Source organism: Aulonocara sp. 'chitande type north' Nkhata Bay, linkage group LG18 (assembly GCF_057382095.1).
Source record: "Aulonocara sp. 'chitande type north' Nkhata Bay isolate Kocher_YH1m ecotype deep benthic linkage group LG18, A_spYH_male_GT1.1, whole genome shotgun sequence".
Taxonomy (NCBI): domain Eukaryota; kingdom Metazoa; phylum Chordata; class Actinopteri; order Cichliformes; family Cichlidae; genus Aulonocara; species Aulonocara sp. 'chitande type north' Nkhata Bay.
The window spans coordinates 5,313,732-5,330,814 of record NC_141361.1 but is presented as its reverse complement, the minus strand read 5'-3'; the positions used below and the strand labels follow the sequence as shown (position 1 = coordinate 5,330,814).

The 17,083-nt window shown below is 40.2% G+C and overlaps 3 protein-coding genes across 3 annotated transcripts; all 3 read right to left on the bottom strand.

Moving 5' to 3' along the window:
- Nucleotides 1-2,523: 2,523 nt before the first annotated feature.
- On the bottom strand, nucleotides 2,524-3,566 carry LOC147307775 (uncharacterized). Its single transcript, XM_086273161.1, has one exon. It carries the CDS (start codon nucleotides 3,384-3,386, stop codon nucleotides 2,634-2,636), a length of 753 nt encoding a protein of 250 aa, XP_086129287.1. The 5' UTR covers nucleotides 3,387-3,566; the 3' UTR covers nucleotides 2,524-2,633.
- A 3,743-nt stretch (nucleotides 3,567-7,309) lies between these two features.
- Nucleotides 7,310-8,995, bottom strand: LOC147307774 (tripartite motif-containing protein 16-like). The gene has a single exon (XM_086273107.1). The coding sequence runs from the start codon at nucleotides 8,978-8,980 to the stop codon at nucleotides 7,310-7,312; it is 1,671 nt and encodes a 556-aa protein (XP_086129233.1). The 5' UTR covers nucleotides 8,981-8,995.
- Nucleotides 8,996-11,674: 2,679 nt separating this feature from the next.
- Nucleotides 11,675-16,259, bottom strand: LOC147307773 (uncharacterized). Its single transcript, XM_086273177.1, has 2 exons — nucleotides 15,940-16,259; nucleotides 11,675-15,453 (listed from the first exon to the last, which is right to left on the bottom strand). Exons 1-2 carry the CDS (start codon nucleotides 16,184-16,186, stop codon nucleotides 14,909-14,911), a joined length of 792 nt encoding a protein of 263 aa, XP_086129303.1. The 5' UTR covers nucleotides 16,187-16,259; the 3' UTR covers nucleotides 11,675-14,908.
- Between the last annotated feature and the right edge of the window lie 824 nt (nucleotides 16,260-17,083).

Genomic DNA, 17,083 nt, shown 5'->3' with positions numbered 1-17,083 from the left:
TACGCGCATCGCGGAAACGCCCCCTCAATTACCCGACACACGCTCCGAAGCCTCGATACAGAACGTCACATCACTACAGGTAACCTCAAAACGTCAAATTAGTTAACTTATGATCACAGAAACTTTAAAGCATAACGTAAACATAAGACAAAAGACCAAATGAATATTACTAAGTGTCTCAGTTGTGTGGTTGCATGCACCCATCACAGTGACCATCACAGTTTTACACACCTGTTCTGTATGACTTTGTCTCAGGTTTGCGGTGATATCCAGCACTCTGAGCTGATGGCAGATCTGGTCAGTCCACAGTAGCTTCAACCACTAAATTATCTCTAACACATCACCAAACCAAAGTCTTCCTGCTAAGAGTACATCAAAGGTGAAAAGCGAGCCTAGAATGTCATCATTTCTGCTCTCCTCTTTCTTCTTCTTCTACTTCTGGACCGCACACATCTGTCGCTGCCCTACTCAGGTCGATCTAATGAAAATCAGCCAGAAATAATAATCAGAAATCCAAATGTAGAATTTATAGTTCCCCATTGATGCAATTTGGTTATTAAATTTAAGAAGCAGTCTGTAATGCTCACCCCAGCATAGTTGAAGCAGATCATCAAAGCATGCTGAACACTTTCTACCATTCCACATGTGCATTTTCTATCCAGGTACTCAACAGCACCAAACCATAATTGTGAATCCATGGCTTTGATCTGGTGAAAATCACCCTACCCCTACTGTTCATCTTTACACACAACAGATGGTGTTTCTGTATCTTATGACTGAATGAAAAGTAATGACAACCGTTATTTTCAATCTTCCATTGCTTCTACCTGTTGTTTCTCTGTATTATTGTCGGATCTTTACCTTCAAATAAAGTGCCTTCAATATAAACTGCCTCGAGGTAACTTGTTGTAATTTGGTGTTTTATTAAGAAAATTGAACTATTGTGGCAGAAAAGTTGGATGCAAACCAAGACTAAAAGTCCTCAGGCAGGAGTCATAGCTGGGCTTTAGCATCTGGGTCACCCACTTTACCCAGGGAGCTAAACCAGCATCTCCAACAGGTGATTTGTTTGTCTGGCAGTTTCAGGCTGGGAAAGCTTGTTAAACTTTAACAAAACATTATTTGGCACCAACGTGAATGATTTGGGTCATGTTTATCACGTCTGAGTCAGGGAGCAAAGGTCACCTCCTTTATGCAGGATTTCACCTTATGCCAACAGGGGAAAAAAATCACGAGTTCTTAAACAAGCTGTAGGTCATGTTACTACACACATTTCAATATGTAAGCATTTCATCATGTTTTAGAGTCTCAGAGTTATTTCAGCCTCATCTTCACATATTTTCACAAATATTCACATTATCTCCGAGATCCAGTTGTGAAATTTTTTTCCCTCAGTGTAACCGATTGCAACACAACAAATGACTGACCAGTGATTAGTGTTTTACAGTGATTACGACAGACAGCCTGTTTCTGCCACTGCTGCCAAGCATTTGCTCTTTTCAGCTTGTTCAATTGTGGAGGTTTTTACATTCTTTACCTTACAATATAAAGCACCTTGAGGCAACTGTTGTTTTTTGGCACTATATATAAATATAAATGAATTGAACTGGTAGCAACTTTATGAATGAGAAAATGAAAACAAGTGTCAGTCAGCTGGTTCATGTCCAGCAGGTGGGGAGGAATCAGTGAGTCTGTTACTCCAGTTACTTACTCAGAGGTAAAGTTAAAGAAAACGAGTTTCCTTCATCGCACTAAACCTGCCCACTAAACATGACCCTGAATGAACCCATATGTAAAGGACTGTAGGTTTTAAGCAGGCTCAGGTAATGGCAACACAATAGATGAGGAAAGTGGGGGAACTCTGACGACATCTAGTGGACATCTTGAAGATGACGGGTCTGAACAGAGAGCAATGCAGGTCTGTGGAGAAGATTGCAGCACACTGTGAAATATGAACTATGAATAATATCTACATCTGTAATGATGTAATCAAAATAGGCTCCATGTAGTTTAAGTTCTGTTACTGTACTTATGAAGCAAACTGCACACACAGAGTTGGCAAACATTGAGTTTACTTGCATTTAGGCAAAATGATATAAACACTTATCATGAGCCAATATAGCACATTTAACTGCTTTTATTTAGCAGGGATTACACAATACACAAAATTAGTCACAAACATTTTTAATCAAATCTTGCAACATGTTGCTAAGAAGAACCAGGACAACCAGGTCAAAGCCATGCTGAAGTATAACCTTCATTAACATAAATCACAAAGAAAACATATTTAAATAAAAATTGTATACTTGTCTTGAACTTTTTTAAATCTTTAGTCCTGTGTATCAAAACTTATTTATTGGCTGATAAAAAGGAATCACATCATGGTTGTTACAAGGAACAAGTGATGAAAAACTCATTTTCATGTTTGTTTTCTTCTATACTGAAGAAGAAATACAAGTTTCTGTGGTAAATATTAAAAGAGCATCCATGTTCAATAAATATTTGTGTCACCTTTAAAGACCAATAAAAAGAATATCAAACTTAGAGAAACATAAAGTCAGGGCTGGAACAAACAACATAGAGTGCCCTTCACTGCTGTGGACAGGAAATGTACCGTGACTTGGAGCATGAGGTCATTTTCTACCTCGGGTGCTGCAGTGATTTGGTTTGTCACTCAGGTGGATCCTTAGATGAAAATTCAGTCCTGATTTCCAACTGAATCTTTCCCCACAGGAGCTACAAATATATGGTTTCTCACCTGTGTGGATCCTTCTGTGACTTTTCATAGTCGACAAGTCTCTAAACTCTTTCCTACAGACGTTGCAAGAATACGCTTTCTCACCGGTGTGGATTCTCAAATGAGTTTCTAGTCCTGATTTCTTACCAAATCTTTTCCCACATGTGCTACAGAAATACGGCTTCTCGCCTGTGTGGATTCTCACGTGACTTTCAAATCCGGATTTCTTATTAAATCTTTTCCCACAGGTGATGCAAAAATATGGCTTCTCGCCTGTGTGGATCCTTACGTGAGTTTCCAATCCTGATTTCCAAATGAATCTTTTCCCACAGGTGCTACAAGAATGTGGCTTCTCACTTGTGTGAACTCTCATGTGTCTCGTCAGGTTGGATTTACACTGAAAAGTTTTTCCACAAGTGTCACAGCTTACAGATTTTTTACTTGTATCAGTTTCACTCCGAGACTTATCTGTTCGGTTTTTGTGACGTCTCCTTTTCTTCAGCTCCGCATTTCTAGTTGATCCCGAGTCCACATGCTGGTTTTCTTCCTGTTCCTCAAGCTCTGGTTCAGGAAAGTTAAGAGCAAGGAGCTGGTCATCGTTTGGTTCTGATTCACTGAGGTCACTTTCCTCAAAACTAGAAGTCACCATAAAACTATTGATCTCCTGCTTCAGTACAATCTCCTCCAGCTCCTGACTGGTGCAGAGTTCCTCCTGTTCCTCTTTAATCTGTGGAGGATCTGGGTCCTCCTGGTCCAGACTTGAGTTCCTCTCCTGCTGATTGGCGACAAACTCCTCCTCCTTACAGGCAGTTTGCTGGTGGAGGTCTAAACGAACAATAAAAAAAATGTAATTATAGAAAAACACTTCTGAGAAGATAAAGTTTTAGTTAAAGTCTGTAATGAGGGCATGTTGCTCACATTTGCAGGTGAAATTAAAAGTGTGTAAAAATGAAGTTATTTGTGCACTCTGATGCAAATGAGAACTTGAGTTCTGACATTTTTCAGCAACATTAAGAGTAAAAAAAACCTTTCAAACAAAAAAGAACTCACTTATTACTGACTGACTGATGATCTATTTTGGAGTTGATCTCGAAACTGATCTACATCTTGATATTTTTCAAAATAATCTTCACTATTGGGGGTGGCTGTAGCTCAGGCGGTAGAGCAGATCATCTACTGATCGGTTCGATTCCCGGCTTCACCTAGTCTGCATTTCAAATATCCTTGGGCAAGATACTAACTCCAAGTTGCCTCAAGTTGCTCTTTGATCTGTGGAATGTGTGTCTGAATGTTGGTAGAAAGCACTAAGAAAAATGTGCTTGTGCGAATGGGAGTGAGTGGGTGAATGCACAAGTTTTGTAAAGCGCTTTGAGTGCTCAAGATTGAGTAGAAAAGCGCTATATAAGAACCAGTCCATTTAAAACTCCCTGTCATGTTTTCACGAATACACATTAAATAGATCTGACTGATACAAACTGTAGGTTTAATATTAATGTTAACACTTCAGAAAAGCCATTACAGTTTTACCGCTGGTCTGTAAATCTTTCTCAGGTTTCCAGATGTTATGCAGCTGTCTGAGCCGCTCTTCCCCGCTCCAGACGACGATGCCTTCATCCTCGTGTTTCACTACAAGCTGTTCTCCCTCTTGACTGATGCAGAGTTCCTCCTGTTCCTCTTTGATCTGTGGGGGATCTGTGTCCTCCTGGTCCAGATTGAAGTTCCTCTCCTGCTTCCAGACCTGCTGGCCAGCCAGATCTTCCTCCTCCTTACACTTCATGTTGATGTGGGACTTGAGGAACAAAGTAAAAAGAAAAAGATTAGACAGGTAAAGGTGCAGCCTCAGTCAGCAGGGCTGTACACTGTGAGCATGTTGCTCACATATGTGAGAGAGGTTTGTACAAATGTTTCAGAAGCACCATGTGACTCCCTCTCTTTGTTGGAAAGTCTTATTAATTCACTTTATAACTATTACTTTGAAGATAAATTTCTACCATCACAAAAATATTATGACCTCTTTAAAAACAAACAACGGCAACTACATGACTTAAATTCCATGTTTAGATGAAGGTAATGGTCAATGCCTTTTGACAGGGGAAAAACCTCCACACAGAAGAATCTTACTTGGCTGAATCATAAATTATTCACCATGATTAAAACTGCAGATGAGCAATAATCTGCATTTTATTTTAGCCAAAGAGGAATGTTTCTGTTTGTCTGTGATCTGACTTTTTCTGCTGGGTCCAAATTTCATTTTATCCTGTGTAAGTTTGTTTCTCTTCCTGTTAACTAGCAAAGTCAAAATCACCTTGATTCATTTAACTTTAATTAAATTATAAATGTAATCATTTTATTGAACAATTAATTTCATTTCAATGAAAAACAATTACTTAAAAGAAAGAGATTAAGTTGGAGAGAGACATGTGGCCATCTTTTAGTGAGTTAGACCCTGATTAAGGGGTATTTTTAAAAGTAAAGCCCATCTCTCAAAGTCCCTGCCGGCCTGCCTCCACCTCGGGAAGTCTGTGGGTGCAGACGGAGGTGAGGAGCACCACAGGCGGCAGAGAACTGTCTGTAGCCCCGGAGTGAGGCGTCGTGAACCGAAGCAGACAGCGAACTGTGGCACAGTGCAGAAAACCGAAGCTTTCCCTCCCTGTTTGGTTTTGATGTGTCTCATGAAAGTCTATTGTTAAAAGTTGACCTTTAAAAAAAACGGACGCACTTGTTTGATTAGCTGCTCTCTGATTTTAGCCTGTTAGCTTACAGACTGAGCTCAGATCGTTCCTGTGTTAGTTCATTGAGAACATCACAGTTTTACATACCTGCTGCGTGACTTCATCTCGGGTCTCCGGCTGATATACAGCAGTCTGAGCCAGTGGCGGATCTCATCATCCTGGACGACTGTTTTTAATGTTTTTAACCACGGAGATTTCTTCTGCATCATCAGTCTCTCATTGTTAAACTCTCCCAGAAACTGAAGACAGTTGTGCCATTTCCGCGCTTCTTCTTCTTCTATTGAGTAGACGGCAGACTACACATGTCCAAGGGTAATACTGTCCTCCTCAGGCCATTGGCATCAAGTCAAAGCCTTAAAGTCTGGTACTTTGCGCATGGTCATTTTTTACGAACAGCAGAATCACAAGACAAAGCGTGCCAATGTTTATACTTTTCACTGTGACTGCCAAATAGATGAAAAAGTAGATGTTAAAAAACAACTTATAGTTTTGTCATTGGGCTGGTAGAAAGCTATGAGTTTCTGTCCCTTTGTCTGACCTTAGAGACTTATTTTAAAAGGAAACATTACAATCCTTTAAAGCAAGTATTTTCACCTCTGTTCCCCCCTCTGTACTTAGCTTTTTTGTTGTCATGTCAGTAATTGTCCAGTTGATGGCTCCCTTGGATCACAAGCCTGTCTCATGAGTCCAAGTGAATATATTCTTAATAAACAGCTTTGAAGAATTTGTGACCAACTTTGTTTAATTCGGAACATCATCATCATGAGTCAAACTCACTCTTGGATCTACAAAATATTTAACAAAAACAAACATCACTGAATCATAAGGTATTTGCTCCAACTCTTAGTCCAGAAACACATGAGTGAACTAGATCAGCTGCTCCTCCAGTTCAGCTGTGGATTTATATCATTATTTATATTTGTAAAGTGGATATGCAGTTTTTCAGTACTAATATAAGCATTTTATATCATTGCTTTATTGACAGATGTTTGGTGTTCAAGGTCAGGCATCAGTTTGAAAAAAACAAACAAACACACTGAGTTGAACTTGAACTTCCTACTGACAAAAACTAAAATTGGTGCAAAAATAACCAGAAACATATAAGAAGCATCCTGGAGGTGCTGCAGACAAGATAGGACCAATAACATGTCAACAGGAAATCCTTTTTACTAATTTGTTTATTTCTTTTTAGATTTTTACTCTCCATTTTAAGCCATGATGTTTGCTGATACTGTGTTCCTACTGTTTGTTCTCATTAATAGTTCTGTTTTTAACATTCTGTGCTGAAGCTGGAGGAAATGTTTCTACAGTGTCAGATGATACAGCTCCAAACTAAATAAGTGACTAACTAACGATGCTTTAATACACTTTACTATAAATTATGATATAGTGCACTTTCTTAAAATTTCTTATTGCTCTGTAATTAATTGTTTTCTTTATAAATGTACAAATGAGAATAAAATCTGTGTGATAAAGGAAGGTCTGTAGACTTCTCTGTTAAGATCAGTGAAGAGAAACAACAACATACAAATACCTAAGAAAAATATTCAGTAAACATTTAGAAGATAGAGAAGTTTATGTTGTCATGTGGAGAAATTTTTCAAATAAAAATATCCATAAGCATTGATAGTCTCCATGGCTGAACAGACACAGGAAAGAGCTCCACCTATAAAACGTAAAAACATCAAGACAACATGTTGAAGATGTCGAGGTACTGCCCATAATGTTTGACTGACATCTGATTTATGTGCAGCACATAAATACCACAATAATGATGGAGAGAAACTAAAAGGGAACTAAAATACAGATTTAAACTTACAACAATATGAAAGACTTCAGTCTATTTCACTTTAATCAACTCAGCAGTGTCTCCATAATAATAGTAAAACCAGAGTCCAGCATAGAGCGGCTGAGTGAATGTGGTCTGGACTCTGTGGAGGAGAGTCATGGTTTCAGAGACGCTGTAGAAGGACAAAATACCTGCTCTGTAATCCAGGTACACTCCTACTCTGGAGGAACGAGGACCTGAGACACGAGTTTGGATGTTGTTGTACCGAAATGTAAAACTGTTGTTGTTACAATTTAATGACCAAGATTTGTCATTATGTCCAAAAACACATTCATTACCTCCTTTTCTGCTGATATTCTTGTATGCAACTGCTACATAAACTCCCCCTCTCCACTCCACCTCCCAGTAACAACGTTCAGTCAGACTCTCTCTACTCAGGACCTGCAACCTGTTAGTGAATCTGTCTGGATGATCAGAATAAGACTGTTGTTGTTTCATAAATGTTACTTTTCTGTTCCCCTCTGATAATAACAGCCATGTGTTTGCTGTGTTTGGATCCAGTGTGATTTCACATGAATATTTTAAGAATCCAGCTCTGGTCTTTGGCTCTGGTTGTGACAGTGAAACATCCACTTCAGTGACTGTCAGTGAGATGTTTGTCCGTTCCTCTCTCAGAATGTCCTGTAGTTTATCTCTGACCTCTGACACAGCTGCTGTCACATCCTCAAAGTAGCTCAGAGGACGGATATTGATGCTGGATGAGTCTGTAGACTCACTGAGTGCTGACAGTGAGGGGTAGTTGTGTAGAAACTGGATGTGATCCTCTGTGTGTGAGAGCTGCTTCAGCTCAGCATCTTTCCTCTTCAGCTCAGTGATCTCCTGCTCCAGCTTCTCCTGAAGCTCTTTGACTCGACTCACTTCAGTTTCCTGCTGGGATCTGATCTGCTGCTTCACATCAGAGCTTCTTTTCTGGATGAGATGGATCAGCTCAGTGAAGATCTTCTCACTGTGCTCCACTGTTTGATCAGCAGACTGATTGATGGCCTCCACCTCCTGTTGAAGCAGCTTCACATCTTTCTCTCTGTCCTGGATTCTCTGCTGGATGTTTTGTCGACTCACCTCCAGCTCTCTCTGCCTCTCAGTCCTTTCTGCTGCAGCTGAGACTGTGTCGTGGCCTTTATGTTCATCCACAGAGCAGAGATAACAGATACTCTGCTGATCAGTACGGCAGAACATCTTCATCACCTCATCATGACGAGAGCAGATCTTCTCCTGGAGCTTCTTGGAGGGCTCCACCAGCTTGTGTTTCTTTAACTGAGCTGCTACATAATGAGGCTGAAGGTGTTTCTCACAGTAAGATGCCAGACAGACTAAACAGGACTTGAAGGCTTTCATTTTTCTTCCAGTGCAGAAATCACAGGCCACATCTTCAGGTCCAGCATAGCAGTGATCAGCAGGAGCAGCTTGGAGTCCAGTCTTCTTCAGCTGCTCCACTAAATCTGCTAACATGGTGTTTTTCACCAGGACAGGCCTCGCTGTGAAAGTCTGTCTGCACTGAGGGCAGCTGTAGATTTTCTTCTTTTCCTCTTCATCCCAGAAGCTTTCAATACACTTCATGCAGTAGCTGTGTCCACAGGGAAGAGCCACCGGATTCTTCAGTAGATCCAAACAGATCGAACAAGAGAAGGTTTCTCGGTCCAGCTGAACACTTTTCTGCGCCATTTCACCCAACAGTGTCAGTGACTGTGTGAGTTTCACTTCCTCAGAACTGAAACTGCTCTGATCTAAACAACATAGGTTTCTGTAGCGAATGGGATCTGTCAGCTCTTATACGTCACCACATGTTGGTTGCACCCATCTTCAAACTGCAGATCAGAAGGGGAGGGAACAAGGGAACATGTGGACAGAGAGGAGGTGCTGAGTTAGAGAGCAGGAAGAGGGAGGGTTATCAGACACTAATTCAATCCTGGAACATGTGAGCCTGTGAGTTTTTCATTTAAAAATAGCACTGCTCAGCCTTTAAAGTTGTTAAATAACCTTAACATTTAAAAGACAATCTTTTTATGTAAATTAGTTTAAATTATTATTTTAGTCATTACAGGATATCAAATACTGCAGCTGAACTAAGAAATTGTTGTAGAAAAAAGCAATAAAAGGTCGTTCCCCCTCTGTCCCCTCCTGGTCACCTGTGCCTCAATTTTATGAGATGAGATGGATCAGCTCAGTGAAGATCTTCTCACTGTGCTCACTGTTTTATCAGCAGACTGATTTTATTCCACAACCTAGACATCCACATTACTCACACTCTCATAACACATACATATAGGGCCTTGGGATCGGGCATGTTATACGGTGTCCAGAGGACAGTCTTTGTATTCAACCTCACCTCTGGCGCCGGTGCCCACCTCTCAGTTTTAAATGCATGTAGACATTGAGGGTTCTCAGGAGAGGCCGTGCTGTACAGTACATGTACAGTGTCCATTTGTGTCTGTATCCAGGTTGGATGAGCGCCGAGTATTTGTATATGTGTGCATGAGGGTGGGAATGCATGTTTGGGTCTGTGTGTGCCTAGTCTTAGACTCCACCCCCTTGGAACATCTCAGGCCCTCCAAGGTATGGAGGCCTATTTCCCCTCACCACACTCCCTGGTTGATGAACTCAGACATCGGTGCGTTCTTGGTGTCCAGGGCTGGACGCTCAGGTCTGTACCAGCTCACTGCTGGTACAGCTGCTCTGTGGGGCCTGGTGCCCGTGGCTCGGTCGGGCCCCTTGCGGGGGCGATTCACTCTGGCACAGCTGACTGCCGGCAGAGCCCGCGTGTACGTCACTGCCGCCCCCTCTGGCTTCTGCTCTGTGGCTGTTGGGTGACCCCTCATCTGGGGCTCTCCTCAGCTCTTCCCAGGAAGGTGGCACGGTTGCCCCTCCGGTGGTCCTCTTTGGGCGCTCGCACTCTGGGGGCCTCTGGATGTCTGGGGCCTGGATCTCCTCCATGCCTGCTTCATGCCCTGGGGGACGGGGCTATGGCTCCCCACACCAGCAGATCGTTACATGGAGAAGCCTTTTGAATAGACGAGCACTCATCCACACAGGTGTTCACACACACAAGCTACACCTTTCTTGGCTGCTACCTCAAACCACATTATGCGATGTCAATCTTGCGTGCTGCACAATCACATTCAGTATTTAATATTTACTGTTATTTACACTTAGCTAGATTATTGCAATGGTGTTGTGTTATTATGTTGCTCTTTTTTGCTTGTTTTCTCTTATTTTCTTCTCTCAACAGGTGACCTGGGAGATATTTTTTAAGTGCCCTTTCTCACTGTCCCTCTTCCCCTTTTCTTTCTTTCTTTCTTTCTTTCTTTCTTTCTTATCCCCCAGTCATGTCTGTCCTATCTGTAACAACTGAAAATAAATTAAAATAAATAAATAATAACAAAGGTTGATCAAATGGACCAATATGGCAAGGCCGTGATGGTCCATTTGGTAAATTAAGTTAGTTGGGCATCTTTTTTGGCCTTCAGACAATAATTCTGATGGCTAAAAAACGAAACGGGACAACAACAAGAAAAGAAAGAAAGAAAAAAGTAATAAAAATGTATCTAAAACATATTTTAAGATGAATCTTTTTATGACTGAGTAAAAAAAAATGCTAAAATTCGAGTGCAGTGTTGAGTAAAATGGTTTTATTAAAATTTAATTGACCCTTTGAAATTATTTGTTGGAAGTCTTAAATCCCACTGAACAGGGGAAGAGAAAGAGACAGAGACACAAAGATAGCAACACAGAGGTAAATAAACATGGAGACAAGACACTGAGAATAAGACAGAAGGGGAAATGCCCAAAGTCTCATATCTCTGACAAGTTAAGTCACTTTTATTCATAAAAAAAACCCAGAACTTAAATATAATTATAAACCACACATAAACATAATCATAGAACAATTAAAAGTAAAACATACCAAAAACACATCAAATGGAGAGTGAAGCAAATATTATTAATAACAACAAATGCACATATTAATAATATAAACCAAAATCCTTCAATAAAAAGGCTACAAACAGAAACAACAATTTGAAACAGCAATAAGAAAACAGTGAAAGTGACTACAGATATAGACCTTCCTAGGGAGGCCTGAAGTGCAAACATACCCTCTACACTCCCTTCATAAAACAGGGGACCATGATTACCACCATAGTTGGCCGGTCTGAAGGCACTGACCTCAACTTCCATACAATGTTTGAGCAGGACAACCAGGACAGACCCACAACATACAGAGCCTTAAGTGACCGCAGGCAAATCTCATCCACCCCACCACCACAGTGATGGGCAAGTCTCCCTGCCCACTGTACAAAATGTGCTTCACAGACGTTGTTTCATGTTGTAAAGATTGTGCCTTAAAAAAATAGCCACAAGAAGTTTTAAAGAAATCTTTATTTCACTTTTAAGACACATAACCAACACCAACATACGAATCAACAGGATGAGCACATGCTGAAATTCAGTCTTCATGAAAATCAAGATTAAATCACAAAATGTTTGGTCTCATGTGTGTTTCTTTCCAGCTTTGACTCTGTGGAGTAAAACCTCTCCACTAAACAAAAAAATAAAACATCTCAGCAACTTTTTTGTCACCTCCACAGCTCAACACGATACAAATATCACATCAAATGAATGTAAATACGTGTTTCATCTTCATTACAGGTTTTAATGGAATATGCAACAAACAGAATTAGGGCTGTGACATATCATATGATCTGCAATAATACTGGTATAAATGTTTACAAAAAAGTGTGTTTAGAGGAACATCATGTGTTTGCATTCACCCCAATGAGTCAACCCCAGTCATGTCTCACAGCCAGAGCCATATGTCGGGCTCCAGTCACAGTTTGGTAGCTGAATGTTCGCAAAATATGCAAGAAAACTTTTCCCACTGAAAGTGAAAAAAGCAAACCTGTTACAACACTTTAAGCAAAAACACACTTGAGTACAACCGGGCTGTGAAGGCACGTGAGCAGGAGATACTAGCAGCAGTGATGTGCGACCCAAAGGTAAACAAATGATTCAACCATGCATCACTGGAGCACTCGCGAGTTACATTTCATATAACAGCAAGAGCAGTCAGTGGATGGAAATTACTGATGTGCTACACGGTGGAAAAGCAGGAGGTTAAAAAGCTCGACCCAAGATGAAACAAACCAGGTAGAATTTCTTTTCCTTATATGCAGAGGTGGAAAGAGTACTAAAATATTTTACTCAAGTAAAAGTACTATTACTTTGCTGAAATTTTACTCAAGTACAAGTAAAATTACCTGTCTAAAAATGTACTCAAGTAAAAGTAAAAAGTAGCTCATTTAAAATGTACTCAGAGTAAAAGTTACATAGTTACTTTTCTGTCAGCAGGAGGACAGCCGCTTCTGAGTAGTGCAAAAAAGGACAGTGGGATATAAATCTCAAAGTAGTTCTTTTTTAGTGAAAAGAAAAACTTTACAAATTAAAGTGCAGTGGCAGTTAAACTGCAAGTCTATACATGAAAATGGATAATGGTCACCAAACCAATCAACCAAACCAAACCGTCAGGTATCACAGTGTTTTCAATACAAAACCATATCATTCTTTCACATGAGAATGTGTTCTAAACTGTCAAATAAGAGAACAAGTACTGAACTGAACGGCAGCTGCTTTAAAAATGTTTTTGAATTTTTTAAACTTGGCCCTGCCCTACTGTACCTCTAGATTAAAGTTCCTTTGTATCCATCCTAGAGTGTTACTCTCTGAACTTCCTGTTAATTTTGAGGAGCAGTTGATTTTCAGAGTTAGTAGAGTTCATCCTTGCTCACTTTGCAGTGAACAGTAGTCCAGCACAGCTAAAGAGACGCTCGAAGGCAGCTGAGGCAGGCAGGCCAGTGTTAAGTTTGAGAGAAAGTTTTTTGATGTCCCTAATAAGACATCAATGCATTACATAGCTACCGCTGGTAAATTATACCAATATACCTCGTGGGGTTTTTTTTATTGGACAGTAACAGGCTAGTTAACGGGAGGTTGCAAGTGCTAATTAACAAGTAACAGAAGTCAGCTGTCTTTGACTAATCTAAGGTAAGTGAGCGCTCTGTTATTCTTTTGCCTGCAGTGTGAACATATGTGGGTTAAGTAAGAAAGTAGCCGCTTCTGTCTTTAATTTAACTCTTTTTTTTAAATAAATTCTTATTATTAACAAACAGGAAAAACGTAGGTAAACACATTTTCTTTTGGCAATTTACCAACCCAGTAAAAAAAATGTAAGTTGCGTGGACAACAACGTGCCCGATTACAGCAAGTTGCTAGTACCAACCAACGTTATCTGTGTTCTTCACAGATGTCTTAACTTAATGTGATTAATTTGAACACAGCCTTTTTGCTACCATAACGGTACGAGTTGTATTTAACTTACCTCCACATGCTTGCGCAGGTTTGATGTGGAATTTTTAAAAGCTGCTAACTCGGTCTCTCTGGGCAAACACAGCTTACACTGCATAATAAAGCTGTTGCCTTTCTTGCACTTGAAGCCGAAATGGTCCCTTAAATACGGCCAGGGGTTCACATCCGTTTCTTCGAGTTCAGGGTCAGCAGAATTCGACGGGGCTTCTTTTTTCACTGGATCCATAACACCGATGTCAGACTCCATCTTTAACGTGACCTTAGCGCCAATTTGTTCTACTACCCATCATTCCCTGCAGTATTTCCGAAGCGCAATGGTTTTTTTAATTTACTCAGTAACGGGTGTGATTGAAAACGTAGCGAACTACAATACTTTTTAAAAAATATACTTAAGTAAAAGTAAAATTACAGACTTGAAAAATGACTTTAAAAAGTACAAATACACAAAAAAACTACTCAATTACAGTAACGCAAGTAAATGTAATTCGTTACTTTCCACCTCTGCTTATATGACAGAATTGTGCAGGCTCCGCATTACAAGGTTATTTTGGATATTAAGCTAGAGTGTAAGCACTTGTAATACACTTTTCTTAAAACTTCCAGGAAAAACACCCCTGAGGATACTTATGTGCTCATATTTCATGTATGCCGTGTCACTAACATTGCACTATAATGTTGTTCATAGAGTATTTAAAGGTAGAATGGGAGGCAGAGCCTTCAGCTTTTAAGATTAGACTTAAAACTTTCCTTGTTGCAGATGGGGGTCCCTCCCTGAGCCTGGTTCTGCTGGAGGTTTCTTCCTGTTAAAAAGGAGTTTTTCCTTCCCACTGTCGCCAAAACGCTTGCTAATAGGGGGTCATATGACTGTTTGGGTTTTCTCTGTTTTCATTGTATTATTGTTGGGTCTTTACCTTACAATATCAAGCACCTTGAGGTGGCCACATTTTCACACTTTGAATTAGCTAAGCTGTCATCAGTGACAGCAGCTCACTGGAAGAGAAAGATGGAAAATCCATCATTTACTTACACATATAAATGCTGCTGCCTGCCGAGCTGATAAAATGTACATTATTTTTTTTAAATGTAAGTTTCTTGAAATATTATTTTGAGGCTATATCTCCCACCCCTACATACAATAAACAATACAGAGTTTTTTAAGGAAGGAGGTCATCTGATCTGCTCTGATCTGGCTTCTCAGTGGACTGCTTCATCTGACAGTTCTCCCACTTTTAACTAGTGTGAATCCTCATGTGTCTTTGTAACTGTATCCTCTGAATGAAGCTTTTCACCTGTGTGGATTCTCATGTGAGTTTTCAAGTTTATCATCAGGCTGAATCTTTTTCCGCAGGTGCTGCAAGAATGTGGCTTCTCACCTGTGTGAACCCTCATATGTCTCGTTAGTTTGGATCTGTACTCAAAGGTTTTTCCACAAATCTCACATTTCACAAACTTTTTACTTGTGTCAGTTTTACGCTGACTCTCTGACACAGGAAAGTTGTCTTGCTGATCTCTGCTCTCTGGTTCAGGAGAGCTGGAAGAAAGGAGATGTTCACTGTCCAGCTCTGGCTCACTTTCCTCATAAGTAGGAGCCACCATGAAGATAATAATGCCTTCAGTCTCCTGCTTCACTACAAGCTGATCTACGTCCTGACTGGTGCAAGGTTCCTCCTCTTCCTCTTTTATCTGTGGAAGCTCCGGATCCTCCTGGTCGAGGCTGAAGTTTCTCTCCTGGTCCCCAAAAACCAGTTCCTCCTCACATTCATGCTGTTGTGGGAAAGCTGAGGTGACAAATGGACAAAATTACTTGTCTTAGATAAATATAGAAGTATAACAAGAATGACTACTCGGCAGTGGTGTCTACAGCTGTCCATTTCCAACTCTACAACAGAGTTTAATCAAAATATCATCAGAAATATCATCATATCATTTACCCAGACCTGGAAACTGTTAAAATAAGATTTCATGCACTCACTTCTAACACGTTAGTAAATTTCTATGCACCAATCACAGTTTGTCCACCAATTACTGTTGGAAAGATGTTTATGTAAATGATAAGACAAACATCAGACAGAAGGGGAAATTTAAAAGTAGGATTAAAATATGGGGATAAAAAGCAGCGAAGCTCTCAGAAAACCTCGACTAACAATCAGCTGAGTTTATTTAAACACTGGCCTTGAAGAACTCTGATGTGTTTCCAAAATATCTTTATTGAATGAATTAAAGTCATATTAATTTTTAGGTAAGACCATTACGGTTTTACATACCCCTGCTGTGTAAGTTCATTTCAGGTTTCCAGATGTTATCCAGCTGTCTGAGCTGCTCTTCTTCAGTCCAGATGAGGCCTTCATCCTCCTGTTTGAGTACAATCTTTTCTACGTCATCGCTGATGCAGAGTTCCTCCTCTTCCTCTTTGATCTGTGGAGGATCTGGGCCCTCCTGGTCCAGACTGGAGTTCCTCTCCTGGTTGGAGACCTGCTGGTCATACAGGCCCTCCTCTTCCTCACACTTCATGTTAGGGGGAGATCTTGAGGAACAAAGGGTCACTGAGGAAAAAGGTTAATAATGTGATGACAGGAAAACACATCTGAGCAAATATAGTCCACTCTGAGCATGTCCTCATATGGGAGTGAAATTTAAACTGTACAAACGTGAACAATGAAAGTGTAAGTTACTCTCGAGCTCTGATACTCTTATTAGGAAAGTTCAGAGTACAAATCATTCAGGTAGCTGCTGCCAGCTTCACGCTGCAAGTAAATGTTTGTCATTGTTGTAGATTAAACTGAAAATCTCACAGTGCCATAGCAGATAAGTACCAGTCAGGTTTCACAGCCAGTCATTGCACAGAATCAACCCAACTAAAGTCATCAGTGATCTGAAGATTATTAGGGACTCAGAGTTTCAGTCTTAGTTCTATTTGATCTCATTGCTGCCTTTGATACTGTTGATCATGACATTTTAAATCAAAGGTTTCATCATTTAGTTGGTTTAACTGGACAGTTCTCAATTGGCTCTCGACCTTTGACCCAGTTAAACCTCTCAGGTCATCAGGTTCAGATCTGTTAACTGTTCCCAAAATCAGATGTAAGTGTGCTAAGAGTGTGTTCAGTTACTGTGCTCCTGTTCTTTGGAGCATGCAGCCATAGTTTGCCTGCTGTGGCTGCATTCAAAACTAACAACTATGTTTCCATGCTTTGTGAATAACACTGACATCTGTGAGATTTGAGCTGATTTAGTTCGAGTTAAGACTGTTTATTAGAACATTACAAAGTTATTTTAAAAACTTCATCATTTTCTTGAACCCAAATATAATTCAGTTGAAAAATATACATTTTAAAATGAGGTGAGGATGGTGGGGGAGGCACGATGGTCTTGTAGGGTTAGACCCTGATTAAGGGGTATTTTTGAAAG

Excerpts from the sequence above, each read along its gene's own strand:
- LOC147307775 (XM_086273161.1), bottom strand. The coding sequence starts at position 3,386 with ATGGTGACTTCTAGTTTTGAGGAAAGTGACCTCAGTGAATCAGAACCA.
- LOC147307774 (XM_086273107.1), bottom strand. The coding sequence starts at position 8,980 with ATGGCGCAGAAAAGTGTTCAGCTGGACCGAGAAACCTTCTCTTGTTCG.
- LOC147307773 (XM_086273177.1), bottom strand. The coding sequence starts at position 16,186 with ATGAAGTGTGAGGAAGAGGAGGGCCTGTATGACCAGCAGGTCTCCAAC. Across the intron at positions 15,454-15,939 it reads AATGAACTTACACAGCAGGG|CTTTCCCACAACAGCATGAA; the intron begins GTATGTAAAACC and ends TTGTCACCTCAG.